Source organism: Carcharodon carcharias, chromosome 6 (assembly GCF_017639515.1).
Source record: "Carcharodon carcharias isolate sCarCar2 chromosome 6, sCarCar2.pri, whole genome shotgun sequence".
In the NCBI taxonomy this organism is placed as follows: Eukaryota; Metazoa; Chordata; class Chondrichthyes; order Lamniformes; family Lamnidae; genus Carcharodon; species Carcharodon carcharias.
Genome location: NC_054472.1, coordinates 11,100,052 through 11,126,350, shown reverse-complemented (window position 1 = coordinate 11,126,350; position 26,299 = coordinate 11,100,052). Strand labels below are relative to the sequence as shown.

The 26,299-nt window shown below is 45.7% G+C and overlaps 1 protein-coding gene across 1 annotated transcript in view; it reads right to left on the bottom strand.

Annotated features, from left to right (window-relative positions):
* Positions 1–9,214: 9,214 nt before the first annotated feature.
* Positions 9,215–26,299, bottom strand: part of galr1a (galanin receptor 1a) — a 32,791-nt gene continuing 15,706 nt past the window's right edge. Inside the window, exons 3-4 of the mRNA XM_041190252.1 lie at positions 18,976–19,328; positions 9,215–9,453 (exon numbers count right to left, since the gene is read on the bottom strand). Coding sequence (XP_041046186.1) covers positions 19,011–19,328 — 318 coding nt within the window. The 3' untranslated portion in view covers positions 9,215–9,453; positions 18,976–19,010. The remainder of the gene's footprint in view (positions 9,454–18,975; positions 19,329–26,299) is intronic.

Here is a 26,299-nt window from a genome sequence, read left to right as displayed (position 1 = left end):
CGGTACATTGATGATTACTTCAGTGCTGCTTCATGCTCTCGTTGGGACCTGGAAAAATTTATTAATTTTGCTTCCAATTTCCACCCCTCCATCATTTTCACGTGGTCCATCTCTGACACTTCCCTTCCTTTCCTTGACCTCTCTGTCTCAATCTCTGGTGATAGACTGTCCACTAATATCCATTACAAACCTACCGACTCCCACAGCTACCTCGACTACAGCTCCTCCTGTAAGGACTCCATCCCATTCTCTCAGTTCCTTCGCCACCGTCACATCTGTTCTGATGATGCTACCCTCAAAAACAGTTCCTCTGACATGTCCTCCTTCTTCCTTAACCAAGGTTTTCCACCCACGGTCGTTGACAGGGCCCTCAACTGTGTCTGGCCCATCTCCCGTGCATCCGCCCTCACGCCTTCTCCTCCCTCCCAGAAACATGATAGGGTCCCCCTTGTCCTCACTTATCACCCCACCAGCCTTCGCATTCAAAGGATCATCCTCCGCCATTTCCGCCAACTCCAGCATGATGCCACCACAAAACACATGTTCTCTTCACCCCCCCTGGCGGCATTCCGTAGGGATCATTCCCTCCAGGACACCCTGGTCCACTCCTCCATCGCTCCTTACTCCTCAACCCCCATCTACGGCACCTCCCCATGCATACGCAAAAGATGCAACACCTGCCCCTTCACTTCCTCTCTCCTCACCATCCAAGGGTCCAAACATTCCTTTCAAGTGAAGCAGCCGTTCCCTTGCATTCCTCCAACTTAGTCTACTGCATTCGTTGCTCCCAGTGCGGTCTCTTCTACATTGGAGAGACCAAACGCAAACTGGGCGACCGCTTTGCAGGACACCTGCGGTCTGTCCGCAAGAATGACCCAAACCTCCCTGTCGCTTGCCATTTTAACACTCCACCCTGCTCTCTTGCCCACTTGTCTGTCCTTGGCTTGCTGCATTGTTCCAGTGAAGCCCAACGCAAACTGGAGGAACAGCACCTCATCTTCCAACTAGGCACTTTACAGCCTTCCGGACTGAATATTGAATTCAACAACTTTACATCTTGAACTCCCTCCTCCATCCCCACCCCCTTTCCGTTTCTTCCCCCTCCCTTTTATTTTTCCAATAATTTATACAGATTTTTCTTTTCCTACCTATTTCCATTATTTTTAAATCTATACCTTTTATGCCCTGTTAGTCTTATTCCACCCCACCCCCACTAGAGCTGTACCTTGGGTGTCCTGCCATCCATTCTTAATTAGCACATTCGTTTAGATAATATCACCACCTTCAGCACCTCTTTGTTCTTTTGTCTGTGACATCTTTTGATTATCTGCTCCTATCACTGCTTGCTTGTCCCTACAACCACACCCCCCTCCACTTCTCTCCGCACCCCCCCCCCCCCCCACCCTAAACCAGCTTATATTTCACCCCTCTCCTAATTTCACTCAGTTCTGTTGAAGGGTCATGAGGACTCGAAATGTCAACTCTTTTCTTCTCCGCCGATGCTGCCAGACCTGCTGAGTTTTTCCGATTAATTCTGTTTTTGTTTTGCTGTGTGCAAATTAGCTGTCACATTTCCTGCATTACAACAGTGATTACACTTCAAAAAGTATTTCATTGGCTGTGAAACTTTTTGGAATGTCCTGAAATCGTGAAAGGCACTATATAAATACAAATCTTTCTTTAGAAGACCACAAGCCATGGTGGATAGACAGTACATGGATTAGAGAGAAAGAATTGGAGAAAGAAGAAAAGTAAGCATTTTTTGCCATCATCTGTCATATCCAGGGCTTAATGTTTCATCACTTCTTCAGGAAACTTGAGTGTGTACTGGAGGGAAACTTGAACCCACAGCCTTTTGACTGGGACACAAGAGTGCTATCAACTAAAATTGGTGGTTGCATTCATCTGGTATCTTATTAGGCCACTGAAACATTTTAAAGCACTTCATACGATGAATAATTACTGTTTGCATTGCAGAAGGCTTTTGTCATGTAGGTGAACACGCCAGCCAACTGGTATCACCAACGCCCCACAAACAGCAAGGCGTGAGGATGGTTTTATACATAGAACCTGGATGTGGTCATTATACCCCTTGAGGTTGTCCTGCCACCTAATTAGATTATGGTTGATCTGTACCTTAACTCCATCCACCCGTCATGGTTCCAGATACCTTAATACCCTTGCCTAACAAAAATCTATCCAATCACAGTTTTGACATTTTAAGTGATAAGCTATAAAGACAGGAACGTTATGCCATATAATGCACAATGTTTGACTAACTGACCCTTTAAATCCACAACTTCTATTTGATGTTAATTAAACACAGGGGTTTAATTACTATTCAAGTTGTGGAGTAGAACTGTAGCTAATTATGTTTTGTGAGGCCAATTAAGAGGCTGTATCTCTGACTCCAGTATTTTCTGTTCCTGGGGCTTCCTGTATGATGCTGACGGAATTACTTAGAACAGGATTTCCCAAATTGGGGGACAAGGCAGTTTAAACTCCACCTCCCCCCCCCCCACCAACTCCCAGCAACCACTCATATCCCCCCAACCTGCTCAACAACTCATCAATACCCACCCACCCCCAAGCCACTTGACACCTCTCTAATGCTTGCCCCTGCAATTTTCACTCTGGGGTCACACAGAGGGGAGATAGTGACGTAGTGATAATATTACTGGACTAGTGATCCAGAGGCTCAGGCTAATGCCCTGAGGGATATGGGTTCAAATCCCACCACGGCAGCTGGTGGAATTTAAATTCAGTCAATAATAAATCTGGAATTGAAAGCTAGTCTCAGTAATGGTGACCATGAAACTATCATCGATTGTTGTAAAAACGCAGCTGACTGGCTAATGCCCTTTAGGGAAGGAAATCTGTCATCCTTACCCAGACTGGTTTATGTGTGACTCCAGACCCACAGCAATGTGGTTGACTTGTAACTGCCCTCTGAAGTGGCCTAGCAAGCCACTCAGTTCAAGGGCAATTAGGGATGGGCAATAAATATTGACCTTGCCAGTGACAAACCCTCATCCCACAAAGGAATACAGATAAAGAAGCCTGAAGCATTAGAATGGGTTCATATTCGGGTAGCGCTGGCTTAGAGTGTACAGCACAGAAAAAGACCATTCAACCCAACTGGTCCATGCTAGTCCTTACACTCCACATGAGCCCCTTCCCACTGACTGACTTTTATCTCAATTCCTTTCTCCCTCATGTGTTACTGAGATTCCCCTTAAAAACATCTTTGCCTTGAGCCACAACTGCTCCTAATAGTTCCACATTCTCACCAATCCTTGAGTGAAAAAGTTGCTCCTGAATTTCCTATTGAATTTATTCCTGACTGCCTTACATTTATGACCCCTGGTTTTGATCTCCCCGAGAAGTGGAAACATCTTCTCCACATTTAGCCTATCGAACCCCGTCATAATTTTAAAGATCTCCATGATGTTGCCACTCAGTAGAGAAAAGAGGCCCAGCCTGTACAGCACAATAATGTGATCTCAGCCCATTGACAGGGAATGAAGCTCCTTGAGCCAGGCAAAAATTGACACCTTGACCAAAAAAGTAGATGTTAGGAGATGCGGCCAAAAGCTTAGTGAAAAAGAAGTGTTTTAAAGTGAGTTTTGAAGGTAAAGAGGGAGGTGGAGGAGTTTCGTGAGGGGACTCCTGAGCTTGGGGCATAATCTAAATGTTATGTTAATTGTGTTGTTATGGTTAAGTATAAACAGGTGGAGAATGTTGATCGAGTATCTTGAGCAGATATAAAATTGGTCTCCTCTTTTGCAGCTGGGTGGCCCTGGAGAAGGAGCACATGATATCCGCCGGTACATTTGAGACCTCGCATGGCCAGAAGAGACCACGGGGGTTGAGGTGCATCATCACCCCTGGCAATTATGTTTTGATTTTATTTTGTAAGTTTTCTTTCAAAATTTTGATTTTTTTGTTACAGAGCTCCACCAGAGGCTGTTGCCCTTTCTCATTAGGTTATTTTTGATTATTGGCTTTACTTTAACAGAGAATATAAAAAGGGACTCCTCTTTCGCGGCTATGTTTGCACTCGGGTTTCGCTGGACAGGAGGTAGGTGAAATTTGCTTGAGATCTTCCATGATCATCATCAGCCCCCAAAATGACACTTAATTTAATTAGATAAGTTTCCTTTAAAGTTTTGTCTTTTGTTCCAGTGCCCCTTTAAGTGTTAATTTATTTTATTTTGGGGCTGTAAAAGAGTATAAAAAGTGACTGCTGGGCACTGGGGGCTGGTAGGAGATATAATGCTGCATTCTGTAAATAAACCTACTATCAAGAAAAGAATTTGAGTCCTGATTCATACTTCACCACCTGACTTGGGATCCATTTAACATCTAAAGGCTTGAAAGTGTGGCTGCTGGTGATGGGGGTAAAGGGAAAGAAGAATACACAAGAGGCCAGGGTTAGAGGAATGGAAATACTGGGGAAAGTTTGTAAAGCTGAAGGAGGTTATCAAGATCGGGAGGAGGCCATGAAGGAATTTGAACAAGGGGATAATCATTTTAAATTGGCTGCCAGTCACCAAATGCCTCCAATGTAAGTGAGCAAGGACAGGAATGATGGATGAGTGGGGTTTCATTTGGAAATGGTGGAGCAAGGAGATTGGGGGCATTGTAAATTTCAGGGACAGTGTAAATTCCGTACAAGCAGAGCAAAGTACAGAGCAGTGCAATTGCTTGTCCCATGATCAATTGTACACCTCCATTCAGCCTTTTAAATGTTAAATCCCGCCCTGTTTCCAATTAAAGTCTTGAGTCCAGAAATCCCTTGTGCCCAGCATTGCTATGGAGGTGCTGGGGGAAGTCGAGGCATTAGGTGTCACATCACTGATACTCCACAATCTGGATATGGGGCCAACCTCATCGCCTGCAACAGACACCATCACTTCTGCAGGAAAACCTGAAAGTGAGTAGGATTAACAGGGAGCCAGAGCGAAATACTTCCCAGCTAAGCCTCCTGCCTCAGATTTGCCAAATAGTCAGGCAGAATCTGAGCAGTATCGGTACTTAGATGAGTGAGTGGCTATCCGCCTGAGGTATAATAGTAATCATATTCAAACTACACATTAATCTTTATGTCTGCTATAAAAACAAATTGTAAAGTTTTGTTTTGGTTGAGGTTGAGTGGATTTTCTTTCCAATTAATTAGAACTAGAGAGCAGAGCAAGACCAGATTGCAGAGCTCTGAAGCATGAACTGTACAAGACCAGAGGGGAAGGAAATCTCCACAGTGATGGTTTTATGATTGATGTAAAATATGATCTGTTGGGTGCCACAGATTCATATTTTTTTTTATATTTTATTGTTGTCACCCTCCCCTTCACTGCATGGAAATGATTATTGTACAATATGTGAATGTTACTAAAAAATTACAATACATTAACATGATAGAATATAAAGCAAAAACTACACAGCTGTCAGTGAGATTTTAACTCGTTCATGGAGTTAAAATCAGACCCTTAAATATCCGTTGGCCAGTGTATGTGCACTTTTTGGTAGCAATGCTTCTCAAAGAATGATTGGGTTTGAAATCTGGGGTCCAGGCAAATGCCAGCCTGTTTGTTCCATCCTGATACCCCTAGTCTCACATTGGAGAGTGTGGGCTACAATTAATCATGTGCGTAGCACTCTATAATGGATCACTATTAAACTGCATTGCCTCTATACATGGAGATCAGTTTTTGTGCCCCCACCCCCCCCCAACCACTTTCCTGCTGTTAGGTCATTTTGCAACAGTTATTTTCTTGTGTTGGCTATTCTGTTCATTCCACAGGCTAGGGGCTTGAAAATCATCCGCCCCTGCCCACCACCCCCCCACCCCCACCCACAAAGCCTCCAGCTCCCGTTTCTTTTCTTTCTCAAGCTCTTGTCATTCCAACTAGATACCCAACAACAACAACTTGGATTTATATTGTGCCCTTAATCTTTTTTTTTATTCGTTCACAGGATGTGGGCATCGCTAGCTGGGCCAACATTTATTGCCCATCCTTAATTGCCCTTGAGAAACTGGTGGTGAGTTGCCTTCTTGAACCGCTGCAGTCCATGTGGTGTAGGTACACCCACAGTGCTGTTAGGGAGGAAGTTCCAGGATATTGACCCATTGACAGTGAAGGAACAGCGATATATTTCCAAGTCAGGATGGTGAGTGACTTGGAGGGGAACTTCCAGGTGGTGGTGATCCCATCTATCTGCTGCCCTTGTCCTTCTAGATGGTAGTGGTTGTGGGTTTGGAAGGTGCAGTCTAAGGAGCCTGGTGAATCCCTGCAGCGCATCTTGTAGACGGTACACACTGCTGCTACCGTGCATCGGTGGTGGAAGGAGTGAATGTTTGTGGATGTGGTGCCGATCAAGTGGGCTGCTTTGTCCTGGATGGTGTCAAGCTTCTTGAGTGTTGGGGGAGCTGCACTTATCCAGGCAAGTGGAGAGTATTCCATCACACTCCTGACCTGTGCCTTGTAGATGGTGCACAGGCTTTGGGGAGTCAGGAGGTGAGTTACTCATCCAAAGATTCCTAGCCTTTGACCTTGTAGCCACAGTATTTATATGGTTAGTCCAGTTATGTTTCTGGTCGATGGTAACCCCCAGGATGTTGATAGTGGGGGATTCAGTGATGGTAATGCCATTGAATGTCAAGGGGAGATGGTTGGATTCTCACTTATTGGAGATGGTCATTGCCTGACACTTGAGTGGCGCAAATGTTATTTGCCACTTTTCAGCCCAAGCCTGGATATTGTCCAGGTCTTGCTGCATTTGGAAATGGACTGCTTCAGTATCTGAGGAGTCGTGAATGGTGCTGAACATTGTGCAATCATCAGTGAACATCCCCACTTCTGGCCATATGATGGAAGGAAGGTCATTGATGAAGCAGCTGAAGATGGTTAGGCCTGGAACACTACTCCTGAGGAATTCAGCTGGGGTGACTGACCTCCAACAACCACAACCATCTTCCTTTGTGCTCGGTATGACTCCAACCAGCAGAGAGTTTTCCTCCAATTACCATTGACTCCAGTTTTGCTCGGGCTCCTTGATGCCACACTTGGTCGAATGCTGCCTTGAAGTCAAGGGCAGTCACTCTCACCTCATCTCTGCAGTTCAGCTCTTTTGTCCATGTTTGAGCCAAGGCTGTAATGAGGTCAGGAGCTGGGTGGCCCTGGCGGAACCCAAACTGGGCATCAGTGAGCAGGTTATTGCTAAGCAAGTGCCGCTTGATAGCACTGTTGATGACCCCTTCCGTTACTTTACTGATGATCGAGAGGAGACTGATGGGGCAGTCATTGGCCGGGTTGGATTGTCCTGCTTTTTGTGTACACGACATACCTGGGCAATTTTCCACATTGCCAGGTAAATGCCAGTGTTATAGCTGTAGTGGAACAGCTTGGCTAGGGGCGCGGCAAGTTCTGGAGCACAAGTCGTCAGTACTATTGCTGGAATATTGTCAGGCCCCACAGCCTTTGCACTATTCAGTGTCTTCAGCTTTTTCTTGATATCATGTGGAGTGAATCAAATTGGCTGAAGACTGGCACCCGTGATGCTGGCGACCTCTGGGGGAAGCTGAGTTGGATCACCCACTCAGCACTCTGTATTAAATGCCCTGTGGCCACCACCATTGGGCCTTCCCTGTAAATAAGGACCCATGAGCAGAAATCCCACCCCTTGAGAGCTGCCAGCCAATCAGATGCTGGAAGCTCCCCATAGCAGGCAGCACCACTGGGAGTGCTGGCAGCTGCTGGTAGTGCGCCCATCAGAGGCCCAGGATCAGTGATGGACCCCAGGCCACTGGTGAGGGAGAGCAAGATGGGGGTCACGAGAGAGGGGTGAAGGAGGTCGGAGGCAAGGGCATGGGGGCGGCTCTCCGTGGGCCCCCATTCCCAATATGGGGTCAATTAATCAGGCACTGAGTGCCCACGAACAAGGGAGCCCCTCCCCAACTCCGGAAGTCAGCAACCAAACTCACCAGGGTTTGTTTTTTGGGCTCTCAGTGTGGTGATTCCCCAGCTTGCCAATGGTTCAATAACAGCAGCAGGATGAGGGTCTTAAGGGGGCATTAATTGTCCCCTTAAGGGCACAATTAGCATGCGGGCATGAAGGCCATCCATGAGCCTTCCCACCCTGGACTTAATCGGCTGGAGGCAGTGGAGTCCTCACACTGTACCCTCCAGCCCAATTAAATGCCCCTCACCTCCAAACTCACCTAAGGGAAGAGCATAAAATTCCATCCTGTGTCTCCTATCTCTCAATGAATAACCATCCCAAGTCACAAGGTTGCCTCCAATTCTGTGACTTCAATTTTTGCTAATAATTTCTTGTGCATAACCTCAATAAATATCTTTTAGGAATTCACTTGACATCCAGTTTGATTATGTTAACACTTACATGACCAACATCCCATTCAGGTGGATATAAGTTTTTGCTCAAAGCACAAAAAAGGAATACAGACTACAAAATCATCAACTAGCACTTTTTTATTAACATGCTTAGGTTATTACAGTAGTAGCTTTTTTAATGTCAAACAGTATGTAAAATGTTCCAATAGATATTAATAAGCAAAGACATTTAATATCTGAGGTTACAAAGATAGTTTCGGTATGTCACAGTAATCCAGGGTTGTCAAAGTCTGCTTCAACCTCCACTTCTACCAGGTTGACACTATTTTCTACTTCAAAAGGCTAACCAATTCGTCCCACTCCCCTGCTCTTTCCCCAGAGCCCTGCAAATCTTTCCCCTTCAGGTATTTATCCAATTTCTTTCTGAAGGTTCCTATTGAATCTGTTTTCACTGCCTTTTCAGGCAGCGCATTCCAGATCACAACAACTCGCTATGTAAGTAAAAACATCACCTTCTCTCTGGCTCTTCTGCCAATTCCTTTAAAATCTGTGTCCACTGGTTACCAAGCCTTTGGCTGCTGTGAAGTGTTATCCTAGTTTTTAACTATATCAAAACCCTTCGTGATTTTGAACACCTCAATTAAATATAAATAATGAATCTGTAACTTTAATTAAAAAGCAAGAGATGCCCAGGATAAAGTGGATCAAATAGACAATTAAATACATAACACCATCCGCAGTTTAAAGTGCATTTTTTTAAAAAATACGTGAACCTCATATCTGAGCTGACTGTCATTAGTCTTAGAGAATGTCCTTTCCTCTACATGAAAGATACACTAGATAAAATTGGACAAGCTTGCAACTCGGAATGATAAAAGGTCGCATTACCATCTGAAGCATTGAAAACACTGGCACAGTTAGCTTGACAAGTAGAATACTCACACTAATGCAGGCACGCACAACATAAAACACTTGTGCATTATAAACAACAACATGTATTTAAACATTGATATTTTCATTTATCTCCAGCAAAACAACATTCTAATATTCGAGACAGTGAGATTGTTAACTAATTCCCATCATCTTCCAGGCTGAGTCACTGTAAAGTTAAACAAAATAATAAAAATTAATCTTTATTGCCGTCAAGACCATATGGCCTGATTAGCCACCTAAAGATAAGAAGAGCATGTGCTCAACCTACTTCCTGAAAAGTTTTCCAGGACTCTGATGTTTTCCCACATAACACACTGTGTAATGAATGGTACTGATACAATTACCATCTGCCATATTCTCAAAATAAAATATTTACAAAGAATTTTGGTGCTTTTTCATTTACATGTGCTAAAATTACGGTCAATTCTTGTTCAGGCTGAACATTTCCAGAGCGAATGGCCGGGAGGAGCTACCGAGTTTGATGGTGTCCGCAGGTTCTATTCCAACTTATCTAATCAAAGCCAGAGAATTGCTCACAATGGCTTCTCTTCCCACTCCTCCACCGTTACCTCTGCTGTTGCCAAGGATCTATGCTTGGCTCCCTTTTAATTTCTCATCTGCATGCTTCCCGTTGGTGACATCATTCCAAGGCATGGGCCAGGATTTTGCCGTCGCCGGGCAGGTTCAGCAGGAGCGAGCAGGAGTGGTCGGGAAGCCGACCGCTGCCCGCAATCGGAGCTGGACCGTGAAATGAGCACTGCAGCGCTGCCTGTGTTGGGGGGGCGGGGGGCGGGGAGGGGGCGGGAGGAGGGCCAGCGGGGAACTTCGCGCGCACGCACACAAGTGCGCGCTGAAGAAGCTTCCCCGAGGCACAGAGCTGCCTAAAAAATCCAAAGGCCGCTTGGCCTTATCGCCTGCCCACCAACCAGAAGGTTGGAAGGGCAGTGAAAAGCTGAACTTAATTATTACTTTAAAAGCCTTAACAGGCCTTTTAATTGTCGGGGGGGGGTGTGCTGCTGACTCTCCCACGCGCATGCGCACTGACCAAAATATCACGAGGGTGCACAATGACATCATCACGCGTCACTTCACGCTCGTTCGGGTTTGGTGTGACTCTTCAACGAGCGAAAAATTCAGGCCATGGCGTTAGTTTTTCACATGTACGCTGACAACACCTAACTCTACCTCATCATCACCTCTCTCTCGACTCCTCCTCTGTTGTAAATGATCAGGCTGCTTATCCGACAAACAGTGCGGGCTAAGCAGAAATTCCCTCCAATTAAATATTGGGAAGACCAATCCATTGTTTTCAGTCCCTGCTCCAAACTCCATTCCCTAACCACTGACTCCATCCCTCTCCTTGGCAACAGTCTGAGATCAGGTCACAACCTTGGTGTCGCATTTCATTCTGCGATGAGCTTCCAGCCCCATACTTGTGCCATCTCTAAGACCCGCCTATTTCCAGTTCCGTAACATTGCCCGACTTCACCCCCGTCTCGGCTTGGTCTGCTGCTGAAACCCTCACCCACACCGTCTGGTATACTGTTACGTGATTATAAAATGATTTAGTATCTATATGTTCATGCGTCACGTATGCATGTGCATAAACTCTATGTCCGTGCATATTTGTTAGCTATGTATCCAGAGTGCCGCATCATTCACCACCCGCACCTCAGTGCTTCAGTCCACAGCACATGTTGAATCTGTAAAATACATTTGATGAAACTCCAGCACTTGGGCAGAATTTTGCCCTTGATGGGCGGGCAGGCAGTCGATCGCCACCGCCGCCAAATCGGGCCCCGCCGCCATTTTAAGTGGGCGGGCCACCCGACGGGAAGCACTATGCACTTCCTGTGCCGGGGGGGTGGGGGGGTATTCCCCAAATGCGAGAGTGCGCTCTTTGGCGCATGCGCACGACAGAGCGCACACCTCCCTGAGGCTAAGTGCTGCCTCAGGGAGATCGCTGAAAGCATTTGAAAGTTTAGAAATAGAAAAATAAAAAATTATTAACATGTGACAATGTCACACACTAAATGTTATGAAATGTTATTAAAGTTTTTTAAAACCGACATGAAACCTCATCCCGCCGGTGGATGAGGGTTTCGTGTATTATCAGAAGCCCGCCGGGGCTCCTGGCCTGCCCACCAGCCTTAAGGTTGGACGGGCAGGGCCTTTAATTGATTTAACTACCCAGTCAGTGGCCTCAATTGGCCATTGACAGGTCGGTGGGTGGACAGTTGATTTTGCTGTCCCCCTGCCTTCCCGAATATTTAAATGGGGCAGGATGATGTTGGGGGTTTCCCCCATCATCCCCGCCCCCAGCTCGCGGACAGAAAAATTCTGCCCCTTGTGTTTAAAAGTGTGATTATTTTAAACTTCTGTGAACCACAAGGTATAACAACTTATTTACCTCTAGACTCGATTATTCCAACTCGCTCCTGGCTGCTGTCCCACATTTCACCCTCCATAAGCTTAAGGTCATCCAAAACCCTGCTGCCCGTGACTTAACTTGCTGCAAGTCCCCTTCCCCTATCACCCCTGTGCTCACTGAACTACATTGGCTCCTGGTCAAGGAACATCTTGATCTTAAAGTTCCCATCTTTGCTTTCAAATCCCTCCGAGGCCTTGCCCCTCCCTATCTCTGTAATCTCCTCCAACACCACAACCCTTCAAGATACCTGCACTCCTCTAATTCTGGCCTCTTGTGCCTCTCCAATCTGAGTTGCTCCATCATTGGTGGCCCAATGCCTTCTGTTGCCAAGGCCCCAAGTGCCATGTTTTGTTTTTTAATGCTCCTGTGAAATGCCTCGGGACATTTCATTATGTATGTCTTGTGAGGAAGACGTAAGGGGATACAATTTCAAAATATGGGGGGGAGCCACTTAGGACCGAGGTGAGGAGAAATTTCTTTACTCAGAGGGTTGTGAATCTTTGGAATTCTCCACCCCAGAGGGCTGTGGAAGCTCAATCATTGAGTATGTTTAAGGTAGCGATTGATAGATTTCTGATTAACAATAATGTAAAGGGTTATGGGGATAGTGTGGGTAAAAGGCATTGAAGAGCTCGATCAGCTATGATCATATTGAATGGCAGAGCAGGTTCGATGGGTTGAATGGCCTTCTCCTGTTCCTCTGTTCCTATTAAATGTGCTATATAAATATAAGGTGTTGTTATAATTTGAAAGAGCAAATACATAATTGCACTTGAATAATTAAACAAAGGAAGCCAATCACAGAATGACGCAGCACAGAGGGAGGTCCAATTAGCCCATCCCAAAATCCGGAAAATCCTTTCTCTTTATTAACGTATTCATAATATGGCTACACAGACAGATGAAAAGAGTGGGAGTAATTGGAAGAAGTGCAGTAGAGTGTTATCTGATAGAATAGGACCACTGAAACTGAAAGGAAGAATCTACAAGACAGTTGTGAGACCGGCCTTGTTACATAGTGCAGAAACCTGGTCAACATCAAGGAAAGAGGGACAAAGACTGGACACTAAAGAGATGCTGACATGGATGTTTGGAGTGATGAGAAAGGACAAGGTCAGGAACCAACGCATCAGGGTGCCAGTGAAGATTGTGGGAGCATCGAAGAAAGTAGCTGAGAAGAGATTGAAATGATATGGTCATCTGGTGAGGAGGGAGAGAGGACATGTGGTGGGCAAGTGATGGAGATGGGACTGTCAGGAAGAAGGAGAAAAGAAAGGACTCAGACCAGAAGGGAAGACGCGGTGGTGAGAGACTTAAACACAGAGGGATTGAATGAGGAATGAGGACAGGTGGAGATGGAAAAGGGTGATCACCCAGCATTGCAATGACCCCAAGTAAAATGGGAGAAGGAGAAGGGTGGCCTTAAGAGCTCTTATCCCTGTGCGATCTAAAATTGAACTAAAATTGGTTTAAAAACTCAGCACATTAGATAGGAATAAATGGAAAAAAGATAGCATTCATTATGATTTGGCTTTTAGAATATAACTATATAATATAATAGAGAGCCCATTAGAAGCATCTGAGAAATGAATATTGTGGTTGTATATCTATTAGGTTACCATAGAAACTGGATGATCCAACAGATAATACAAAGCCACCACTGACAGGCTTCACCGTGGCTGTAAAAAAAGACTATAGAAAGTCAATGTCAATGAATTATAGAAGGGTCGATGCTCAGGCATTATGAAGAATTAAAAGCTTTAATTTGATCAGCATCTTTCAACTAAAGTCAACGTGACAACAGGTGAAGATAGCATAAGTAATGATTCAAATTTAAAAATTGATGGGTACAGGGGCCTCCAATTTGTCTCAGAAGAGCCTAGCTCCCCCGGTGGCACTGCCGAGGCTCCAGAGCTGATTGTTGCCGGCAATGCCGAGAGCTCTCGTGGTGAGCTCAGAGGCGGTCAAACAGGAGGGAATATGACTGTACCGGTCTAGCTCTGGGCAAGTGTGAGTTCAGTACTCCCATTTGATCCCGATGTCAGGACCCCAAAGCCAACATGAAAATCCTGCCTCCAGTTTCTGATCAGTCAGAGGGTCTGACAATGTTACAGTCCTAGTTACAATGGATTGGGTAAAAACCCCACAGGAGGTTTCCAGCACTACGCAACTGTCTCTCAACCTAAAGCAACTTCAGTCTCCCTGTTCATTGTTAAGCATGCAGAAGCAAAATGCAGCAGATGCTGGAAATCTGAAATAAAAACTGAAATTGCTGGAAATGCTCAGCAGGTCAGACAGCATCTGTGGAAAGAGAAACAGAGTTAATGTTTCAGGTCAATGACTTGGAGAAAATTAGAGAAACTCAAAGGAAGAATCTACAAGGCCAGCCTTGTTACATAGCGCAGAAACCTGGGCAACATCAAGAAAAGAGGGACAAAGACTGGATACTAATGAGATGCTGAGATGGATGTTTGGAGTGATGAGAAAGGACAAGGTCAGGAACCAGCGCATCAGGGCACCAGTGAAGATTGTGGGAGCATCGAAGAAAGTAGCTGAGAAGAGATTGAAATAATATGGTCATCTGGTGAGGAGGGAGAGAGGACATGTGGTGAGGCAAGTGGTGGAGATGGGACTGCCAGGAACAAGGAGAAGAGGAAGGACTCAGGCCAGATGGGAAGATGTGACGGCGAGAGACTTAAACGCAGAGGGATCAGATGAGGGCAGGGCAGCTGACAGGAGGAGATGGAGGAGTGTGATCCACCAGCAGTGCAGTGACCCCAAGTCTTACGCAAGCACAAAGGTAGGGGAAGAGGGAAGAAGAACAAAACGGAAGATCTCTGATAGGATGGAGGATAAGGCTGATTAAATGACAATAGGGGTGATGGTGCAAGGCAAAATGGGGTGGTGATGGAAGAAGTAAAGAAACAGAACTTGGCTCTGGAGGAGGTGTAAGTGGGAAAAGTAGGATCATTACCAACAAATGCCATTCAAAAAAAGGGCAGAGTTTCCAACCTGAAATTGTTGAACTTGTTGTTGAGTCCGGAAAACTGTAAAGTGACTCATCGAAAGATAAGGCGCTGTTTCTTCAGCTCATGTTGGACTTCATCAAAACAGTGCAGCAGACCAATGACAGAGAGAACAGAGTGGGAGTGAAGGGGAGAATTAAATGCACTATTAAAGATTCTGATCAAGATAGTCCTCTTGTCCAACACCCTGCTGTAAGTGTGACAGAACAAGACTGCTTGGTTGCACCATATACACACCATTAACCCTGGCCAACTTCCTAGATTTCCTCATTATGCTGTTGCTCAAGCTGAGTTTCTTCCTGTCTGGGAAAAGTCAGCACACAGGAGCTTGTGGCAGATGAAAGAGACCTGCTGCCTCTGTAAAAACGTGCCATGAGAAAACGTTCCTTGCTGTGCATGATGAGATGAGTGGCCACCAGGTGCAAACTGTGACTTCTGCAGGGAATGGGACAGAATCACTTGCTCAATGTTTCATCAGGGTGCTCATCAGTGCATCATATCAATACCTGTACCTGCAAGTCTCTTGCAACTACACCGTATAACTCTCCGCAGTACTGTGCTTTAATGAATAGATTAGAAGAGTGCATTCCATTATTAAGAACACAGAAATGCACAGCGAGGCAAAGCTTGAAGAACTGGAAGCCGGTATGCTGTGCTCTTATATCAACAGTCGATTGATTCAGTATGTGATTGAACAGGGTGAAAGGGAACCCTTTGCGGCAGGTTTAATTATCCCACCTACTTGGTTTAGTGAAACACGGCCTTTTCTGGCATGATTATTCATTTTACTCAGCTGCTGCTGTGCCCTTTGGCTGTTTGTCACAACATTTGGGCTTTGCCCCTGCCTCTGCCAAGCATAATTGGGAGGTCTCCAGTCATAGGGTGGCCTGGCAATCTTAAATGGAACAATTCATACTTCTGTCTAATTCAGGGTGATCAACTGTTGGGGAAAAATATTAAGGCACACTTCAGCACGACCTCTATGGGTGCTGCTGGCTGAGAGGGTGGGGGGTGGGGGGTCGCAGTGGGGGGTGGTAGGGGGGGAGGTTGGGAGTGGCAGGGGGGTTGCAGGGGTCGCTGGCAAGCCTTCAGGTCCATCAGCCGGGAGCGTACTGCACTTGCACTACACTTTACGGTCTGATATATGGGAAGAAGAGAATCCTAGCAATATGCCTCCCAGGACACAGGACAATCATGTGAAATCTGGAATGGTTGGTCTAATTCTACCATGCAGCTCTGCAGCGTGACAGCTGCGATGTTGTCTTTGCCACAGTAGAGAAGTTGGGTGCCACGTTAGATAGATTGGAGAAGTTGGGACTGTTTTCCTTGGAGGAGAGAAGGCCAAAAGGAGATTTGAAAGAAGTATTCAAAATCATGAGGGGTCTGGACAGAATCGATCAGGAGAAACTGTTCCCAATGGTGGAAGGATCGAGAACTTGAGGGCACAGATTTAAGGTAATTGGTAAAGATGCAATGGAGACATGAGAAAAACCATGTTCACGCAGCCGGTGGTTAGGATCTGGAATGAACTGCCAAGGAGTTTAGTGGAGGCAGGTTCAATCGAGGCTTTCAAGAGGAAATCGTGTCATCCAAAAAGGCAGATTGTGCAGGGCTGCAGGGAGAAGGCAGGTGAATGGTACTAGGTCAGTTACTCTCTTAGAGAGCCAGAGCCAGCACAGACACAATGGGCCAAAAGGCCACCTTCTGCGCTGTAACCTTTCACTGATGTCCAATGTATCCAGATGTTTCGAAGGGCACAATCTTACTGGCCCCCAGAGCTCATTTATGTTTGATCGGCACCTCTCTAGGCTGGATCTATTGAAACTTACAGCATGGTACCAAAGTAAGCTTTGGTGCTGGAATAGGAACTGTGGTTAGTTTCTCCTTAAAGCTTACTGGATTTCAAGGAACAGGACCCAAAGCAAAATTTAAGGGGAGAGGCTGGTGGAGTGACAATGTCACTGGGCTAGTAAACCAAAGGCTTGTGCTCTGGGGACAAGGGTTTAAATCCCACCACGGCAGCTGGTGGGATTTAAATTCAGTTAATAAAATCTGTAATTGAAAGCTAGTCTCAGTAACCATGAAAACTTCATCGATTATCGTGAAAACTCATCTGGTTCACTAATGTCCTTTAGGGAAGGAAATCTGCCATCTCTAGCTAGTCTGACCTACATGTGACTCCAGGCCCTCAGCAATGTGGTTGGTTCTTAACTGCCCTCTGAAATGGTCTCGCAAGCCACTCAGTTCATGGCAATTAGTGATGAGCAACAAATACTGGCCTTGCCAGTGATGCCCACATCCATTAAAGAATGAATAAAGTTAATCAGAAAAAGTTCATTTGTTGCAGGACTCCTTACTCCTTAGCCTGTTAAACTGCTTCAGGATGTCCAGTGTCATGAAATTTGCTATAGGAATGCGAAACTTATTCCTAAAAGGAAGTTTGGTGAAATGAGGGCAATGTCTACCCACCCTTCAGTTCCCATTTTGAGTTTAACATTCTTATGTATACCTAAAGCCAGCATTAGTTTGGGAGAGACTGTCTAAATAATTTCCTTTGGTTGTGTTGACATTCCTAACCAATTTTTTTTTGGCACCATTGAATTGGAACCCTGGGATGAAACTAGGACTATCTCTCTTCGTAGGATTGCCAACTCTGTCTTGACGTATCCTGGAGGTTTCATCACATGACCACCTACCCACCCCCCCAAGCCCCTGCCATTGGTCACCTGACATGTCCATCAATCACCTCACCCTCCCACAGCAACTGGAAAGCAAACGTGACTCTCCATCGCCCGATTAGATGATTCAGTGTGGAATCGAAATGGAGGAGGAGGAAATAGGAATGTTGGAGCAAAATGGAAAGAAAGACCTGAAAAAAACTGGCGTTGATATCGCACTTTTCACAACCACAGGACATCCCAGTGTGATTTATAGCCAATGAAGTATTCTTCGAAGTGTGGTCACTGTTGCAATGTAGGAGAGGTCACAGCTAATTTGTCACAGCGAACTGCCACAAATAGCAAAGTGACAATGACCAGATAACCTGGATTCTTGTGATGTTGATTTGCAAAGATGGAAAAATTCTATTAAAATGAAAAATCGCTTCATTAACTGGAGTAATAATGCTTTCTATTCCAGCCTGAAATACTATTACACATGTACTGGAAAAGGAAAATAACATCACAAATACACTTGAAAATAAAAAATTTGCAACCGTATGGGGTTAGAGTAAAGGGAGTGGGGCTAATTGAATAGACCTTTTAAAGAGTCAGCACAGACACAATGGGCCAAATGACCTCCTTCTGTGCTGTATGATTCTATAACTATAATCCTTCTTTTGTCTCGGTGTGCTGCACACGGATGATTCATGGCATTTTTCCAGGATTCACATTCACGTTCAAAATTTGTACCCAATTCTGATCTCAGTTGCACTGTCACTGAGTAGGAATCGGGACATGGGGCCTTGGGGGCCTAACCTTTGGCCAGCCTCCTGCACGCCTCATCATCGAGTTTAAGAATGATAGCCAAAGGGGCCATGGGATCGGCTAGAGGGTGGCAGAGCTGAGATTGAACCTGGGATCGTTCTGATCCATATGTCTTAAATTGACCCACAAAGCCATGGTCAGAAAGGAGGGAAGGAAAATGGCTGGTGATGGCGGGGGGGGCTAGGAATTGGTAAAGATGACAAGTAAGGAGGGCAAAGAGAAACAACCGGAACATTTGCATTGGATTTGCCTGCATTTGGAGATGTCAATGCCCTGCTCCATTGCTCATTGGCAAAGATGCAGGGACCTTGCAGGTGGGTAATACTGAAAGCCTTACATACATGCAGGCAATCACAGGTTAGTGCTCCAATCTAAGGACATACACAAAAATAAATACTGAGAAGGTTGCAGCTACTGTGCTGAATACTACAGCGTCCCCTTTCCCTTGAATTTCTATGTAATGCAAAGTGTTGGCGAATGTACTCTCAGTTTACTGAGACTGCCCTATTAAGCATGTGTCCTCTTCTCTTCCTGTGGGTACACTTTTGACAATGCAGGGTAAAATTTGTTCTGAGTCATACTCGCATGCTGTGCCTAATGTCTTCCTGTACACTGTCACAACTTCATGCCTGTTCCTCAATACCTAATGCCACACCCCAGAAAAATATGCTGCCTTTGGCTCTATTAAGTCAATAGCCTCTTTGTGCTAACATAAAACGCATGTGTGGTGGATATTGCAACATTACCATCTCACTGGCTGCGCCGCACCCGGTTTTACCGCTCACACGTTGGTGCAGCTAGTGGATGGCACAACGTCGGACCGCGTTTGATATTCCTTGGCGTCGTTCGGAGGTGAGGTGGTGTGGACTTTGCAGTTGAACACTTGCTGGTAGGTCTTGCGGAAATTTTCCGACAGGAAGGCGTAAATGATGGGGTTGACGGAGGAGTTGCTGTAGGCCAGGCAGTGCGCGGCTATCCTGAAGGCAAAGGAGGCGTCGGTGAGCGGGAAGCTACCAAACTCGGTCCACAGGTTGATCACGTGATTCGGCAGCCAGGAAATGCAGAAGACAACAATCACGACCAGCACTGTCTGGGCAGTCTGGAGGGGGCAGGATAGAAAAAAAAGGAAACAAGAAACATTTGTTTTTACTGAGCATCAAATCAGTGATTCCATTTAACCCTTTTCTTTGGATACCCCCCTGCTTCATTCGCCCTGCCAATGACAGCCTTGCCTTCAGCATCTATATCCTATTAAAATATCCCAAGGTGTTTCCCAGGAACATGATCAGATAAAATTTGACGCTAAGCCCTGGAATTCCCGCCCCAATCCTCTCCACATCCCTCTCCTCCTCTGAGTCGCTCCTGAACGCAAAAGAGGCACCCATGAGGTGGTCACTATGCTTTTGGTAACCTGTCCCAATGTCTGCCCCTTTGGCTCGGTGTCAGTTTTTGGCTGATTGCGCTCCCACGAAGCACTTTGGGGCTAACATTCCCTCTCATTCTTCCTTGTTGTTTACGGCCTGTTTGTTGCACTATGCGGTCCCTTTAAGCTGGCTGCACAGCCTCACAAATACACAGCTTAGAAGGAATGTTGGACTCGCACATCTGCATTCAGGGTTGTCAGAGGGCCACGCACCCACCTAGCTTAAAGAGACCATCGCTTTGGTGGTTAAAGGCGGTATATGATTGTTGTTTTCCTCTCTCTTGCACCAGTTAAAGAGATGCTCTATAGCTAAGCTCCATGCTGCCTGCTTCTCAAGTGTTCATCCAAAAGATTGCACCCCATTTAAAGATAGAAGTAACTTGCATTTATATAGCGCCTTTCACCCACCTCAGGATATCCCAAAAGTGGTTCACAGCCAACTAAGTACTTCTGAAGGAAAATGTTTATTTACTCCCTAATTCATGAAATAAACATTGAAAACGCATTTGTCGGGGGCAAAAACGCAAACGTTTTTGCCATTAGATGGCATTTAAATAGTAAAAGGGGGAAAGGGGCTGATTGGGGACCGACAAAGGGATTAACACATGGGGCAGAAATTTTCCCTCATCGGGCGGGTGCGGTGGGCGGTCCTGGGAGAGGCTGTGAAAGTGACTCAGCGCTGCTGGGGTGGGGGGGCGGGAGGAGGGCCAGCGCAAAAGCCCTGCGCAGGCGTGGGGGTGGGGGGGAGGGGGTAGCGCGCCCTAACAGCTCCCTGAAAGCACAGAGCTGCCTTAGGGAACCGACGGACTTTTAAGTTCAAAAAATAAACTTCTAACGTATGAGACAAGCACTTCCCCGCATGTGACTCAGTCATGTGAAAAAGGGTGTTAAAAACTATTTATTGTGTTTTTTTTTCACTAAGCACTGGAAACCTCATCCTGCCCGTGGATGAGGTTTTAGTAAAAATGCCAAGGCCTCCTGGCCTATTCTCCCACCCAACTGAACGGTTGAGCGGGCAGTGAAACAATGAAGCTTAAGTAATTACCGAAGGGCCTTAACAGGCCTCTTAATTGTCGGCGGGCGGGCAGCAGCCTCTCACGCATGCACGCCACCCAGAAGATCAGGAGAGCGCACGGCAAACTAAACGTTATCACACACTATTTGACACCCGTTCAGGTCAGGCACACACCCGCCCACAGGGCGGCAAAAAATTCTGCCCGGGGAGTCGGGGGCGTGGCTGAGGTACCAAGCGAATACTTTGCATCTGCCTCTACCAAGGAAGGTGATGTTGCGCAGGTCGTGGCGAAGGAGGAGGCAATTCAGACACTTGACTTTAAAATTGGTATGGAGGAGATGTCGGACAGGCTGCCTGCACTTCAAGCTGATAAGGCGCCAGGGTCCGATGAGACATGTTCAAGGACACTGAGGGAACCGGGAGTGTGAAAGTTGTGAAGGCACTGACCATAATTTTCCAGCTTTCCTCAGACTGAGGTTGTGCCAGAGGACTGAAGAATTGCAAATGTCACACCTTTGTTCAAAAAGGGCTGTATAGAGAAGACCAGAAACCACAGACCGGTCAGTTTAACCTCAGTGGTGGGGAAGCTTCTAGGAATGATAATTCGGGACAGAATTAATAGCCACTTGGGCAAATGTGTGTTAATTAAGGAAAGCCAGCACGGATTTGTTAAGGGAAAATTATGTTTAACCAACTTGTTGGAGTTTTTTGGTGAGATAACAGGGAGGGTCGATGAGGGTAATACTGTTGATGTGGTGTACATGACTTCCAAAAGGCATTTGATAAAGTGCCACAAAAGAGGCTTCTGAGCAAAGTTAGTGCTCATGGAATAAAAGGGAAAGTGAGGACATGGATACAAAATTGGTTGAGTGACGGGAAACAGAGAGTAGTTTTTTAGAGGGAGGAAGGTTTATAATGGAGTTCCCCAGGAGTCAGGGTTAGGACTCTTGCTCTTCATGAAATACATTAATAAGTTAGGTCTTGGAATACAAGGCACAATTTCAAAATGTGCAGATGATGTGGAATTTGGAAGTATTTTGAACCACGGGGAGGATAGGGTAGAACGTCAAAAGGACATAGACAGGTTAGTGGAATGGGCAGACAAGTGGCAATGAAATTCAATGTAGAGAAATGTGAAGTGATTCATTTTGGTGGGAAGGACACTAGAAAGACAGTATAAAATGAAGGATATAATTAAGGAAGTGCAGGAGCAGGGTGTATATATAGGACTAGGTGTGTACATAGGACTAGTTAAAAGAGTGGTTAATAAAGCATACAGCATTCTATACTTTATTAATAGGGGCATTGAGTACAAAAAGCAAGGTAGTTATTTTAAACCTGTATAAAAGGCTAGTTCAGCCTCAGCTGGAGTATTGCATCTAGTTCTGGGCACTAGACTTTAGGAAGGATGTGAAGGCATTAGAGAGAGTGTAGGAAAGACTCACGAGAATGGTTCCAGGGATGAGGAACTTGAGTTGCATAGAAAGATTGGCAAAGTTGGGATTGTTCTCCTCAGAGAAGAGAAGGTTGAGAGGAGATTTGTTGAGGCATTCGAAATGATGAGGGGTCTGGACAGATGAATAGTGAGAAACGGTTCCCATTGGTGGAAGGATCAAGAACCAGAGGACACAGATTTAAGGCCATTGGCAAAAGAAACAATGGAGACATGAGGAAAAATGTTTTTCTTGGAGCAAGTGCTGAGTATCTGTAATGCACTGCCTGAGAATCTGGAGGCAGGGTCAATTGAAGCTTTCAAAAGAGAATTGGTAAGCTATCGGAAAAGGAAAAAAATGCAGGTCTACGGGCAAAAGGAGAGGAGTGGCACGTGATGAATGGCTCCTTCAAAGGGCCAGCACAAACATGATGAGCTGAATGGCCTCCAATGGCCTCCTTGTGTGCTGTAACCATTCTAAAATTCTGTGATTCCCAGATTTGCCATGTGATCTACTGATAGTCTTTAGTGGAAGAACAGAGGACAGGGTAGTAGAAGCTGAGGATAAATGGTAAAATGCAGCACTGATTTGGCACCAGCAATACCATTTTATCCCCTGTTATCTTCTCTAAATCCCAGAAAGCAAAACGCACATTCAGCAGCAGGAAGATAGACACGCGGAGAGGTGTAAGGAGGGTACTCCTGCACTTGGGGCCTGGGCAATTGAATGTGTGGCCACCAATGGTGGAGAGTTTAAAACCGGAGATGTTCAAGAAGCCCGGAATTAGAAGAGTGCAGATACCTCGGAGGGTGGTGGGGCTGGAGGAGATTACAGGGATGGGGAGGAGGGCAAGGCCAGAGAGGGATTTGAAAACAAGGATCAGAGTTTTAAAATCAAGACATTGCTTGATCGGGAGCAAATGCAGGTCAGCGATCACAGGGGTGATAGGGGAACAGGAATTGGTGTGAATTAAGACATGGAGGGTAGAATGTAGGAGACCATCCAGCAGTGCATTAGAATAGCCAAGTCTGGAGGTAACAAACCATGAATGAGGGTTTCAGCAGCAGATGAGCTGCTCACAAGATAATGACAGAAGGAAGGAAGAAAGAAAGACTGTGAGTTTATATATCTGTCTTCCTGAGAATATCATTGAAGAGAAAAACACAGATTTATTGGAATCTCCAGTTACAGCACAGACCAGGGACCAAGCAAAACTCCTGCCAGAAATGGGAAGCACTCCCCAAACTCTTTAATATTTTTGCTAATTAAAATACATTGCTCATAAAGCTGGAAGGGAAATTGATATTTCAGTAAAAACTACATCATGTTTACCGCAAAGGTTTCTTACCCATTTTAAAATAACAAATCCTTTACATTCAGTGTTGTGAGCTGTTCCATTAGTACCTCACAACTATAATATGTAACCAAGGAAACCTGACTATTCAGTACATCTTCTGATCTGCAACATGTTGACAGCTGTGGAGAAGTCGGTGTGTCCATCAATAGCATTTCATATCAAAGTATTACTCCCAGGCTGTATGAAGTTTAAGTGTAAATTAAGGCCCAAATTGCACTGAACTATGAAAGCAAAGCCTTGTTTTTTTCCATTTACACTTCAAAAAGATGTAACTCTAAAATAGAATGCTCCAGTATTTCCCAGAGCTCCATGGATTGGAAGCTTTTCTCACCCTTCAGCTCCAATTAATTCTGCATCATGGACTGTAGTAAAGGTCAGCTGATAATGAGAGTCAATGGAGCGTCTTGGTGCTTGATGAATGACTGGACCAAGAGTCTATCTCCTATTAAATTTAAAGATTGAGAGCAGAGAAGGGAATCAGGTAGATCGGAGTCAAATTGGATACAAGGAAAGAAATGGAGTATTGGATTTAAGAGAGAGAGAGAGAGAGAGGGAGGGAGAAGTCAATAAGGAAAAGCAAGAAAAAAACCTTAAATTTAAAAATGTTAAATTGGAAAAACTACTGGGAACAATTCAATTTACTGCCTCCAGGTATGGGACTTCATAGTTTTAATTGTGCCCTTTCTGGAGTGGAGAGGCTATGCAGGAGCATTGTCACAAAATGGGACAAAAGTTTAATTCATATAAATCAGCACAAATCCAGCAATTTCCTGAAACTCACAGGGACCTTGATGACGAGATCCTGCTGGAGTGGCGTAAAATGGCCAGCAGCTTGTAGCAAATTATGATCATGGATTAACCCACTTCCTTGTAACAAACTGCTGCATGGCTTAAACCTAATATTGCAGTCAGTCCCCAAGGGAGAGGTGCCAGGAGCCCGGACTTACAGGTAAGTAAGACCTCCAATGGGCACAGGGTGTCCAGTCAGAAGGCACGCCATAGCCCAGCCATCAGATCTCACCTGCGTCCTGGACACTTAGGGCTGGCCTTCCCCACCACAGGTAAAACCCCAGAGGAAACAGGAGGAGGCCCTTCAGCGGCCATTAATTGACCGCTAAGGGTTTCAAGTGGCCCACAAGCGAGCAGGTCACCAAACGCCTCCCCTGCCAAGGATATAATACCCATGGGGCTGGGTGAGAATTGGTAGGCAACCACTGCCACTGGGCTCAAATTAATCCCCCCTCCCAAGTCCACCTGCCAATCTGCAATTGGGCAGAGCATGAATTCCGGCCCTGGTGCCAGTAATGGTGGCCACTTAACTATTGTTTTGTCATAGAAAGCCATCTGGTTCACTGATGTCCTTTAGGGAAGGAAACATGCCGTCCTTAACCTGTCTGGTCTCCATGTGACTCCAAGCCCACGGTAATGTGGTTAACTCTTAACTGCCCTCTGAAAGGGAAGAGCAAGCTACTCAGTTACTTTCAAGAAGGCAGCTCACCAGCATCTTCTCAAGGGCAATTAGATTGGAGTCACATTGGATACAGAAAAAGAAATAAAAAGAGTATTGGATTAAGGGAGAGAAAAAGAGAGAGAGAGAGAGAGAGAAACCAATAAGGAACACAATGGCAAACTTCCATCTCATAAGACGATGGTTTGTGCATGGTGATCAGTTCTGTGGTAAGCATCACCTAGTGTGACTAAGGAGCCACACTCGGGCATGACAGCTTTTACCACATTTGTTGCAGGGGAAAACAGCAGGCTGAGAAGGTGAATGACTCGCTGGTCTCTGTTTTCTTTGGGTCCTTTTCTTGGACAGTGAGCTTTTTGTTCCTGCTCGCATCTTCCAATGTCCTTCTAAAAAGCCAGCCTCCAGAGATCACAGCCGCCAGTGACTGTTTCCCAGTTGTCAGCGTCAACGTCCACCATCTTCATATCTCACTTACAGGTGACCTTGTAGCGAGGGTATGGACGCCAGAAGGTCACGACCCAGCGGTCAGTTCACTGTACCTTTGTGTCTTTGGGTTCGTCCATCCGATGAAAGTGGCCAAGCCAGCACAGATGTCATTGGGTAAACAATGAGTATTCGCTGACGGAGTTAGCACCCTCCAGGATCTCAGGTTTGGTGTCCTTGTCCTGCCAAGTGACGCTGACGATACATCTGACACACTGAAGATGGAGACTGTCCAGCCTTTCCTCCTGCCTAGAATATGTTGTCCAGTTCTCACCACCACAGAGGAGTTCGCTGAGGATGCAGGCTTGGTGACCTCACAGGTTGATGTTCTCAGTGAGCTTGTTGTTCTTTCACACTCTCTTGCTCAGCTTGGACATAACAGCTGCAACTTTCATGATGTGTGTGCCGATTTCAGCATCAAATGACAGATTGCTGGTGATTGTGGAGGTCAGATATGTGAAGCTATCAACAACCTCCAGTGTAACATTGTCAATGTTGATAGATGGTGGTATGGCAACTTCCTGGGCCATGACATTTGTCTTCCTGATGCTGATGGTCAAACCAAACTCTTTACAGGGGTGAGACAGAGTCTGTCTATTTGCTGCTGATGGTGTCCCTCAGTATGAAACGCTAGTGTGGCTATGTCAGCGTCGAGCAATTCTCCGATGAAGACTTGCCGCATCTTTGCCTTGGATTTCAGGCGAGCAAGGCTGAACAAATTTCCGTCAATTCTTCTATGTAAGTAGACATCCTCTGTAGATGACCTGAAGGCACATGACAGCAGCACTGCAAAGAATGTACCAAAGACCGTTGGTGCCAGAACACAACCCCGTTTGACCCCATTGAGGATCTCAAATAGTTTCGATGTTGCCTCATCATAGCTGTCCTTAC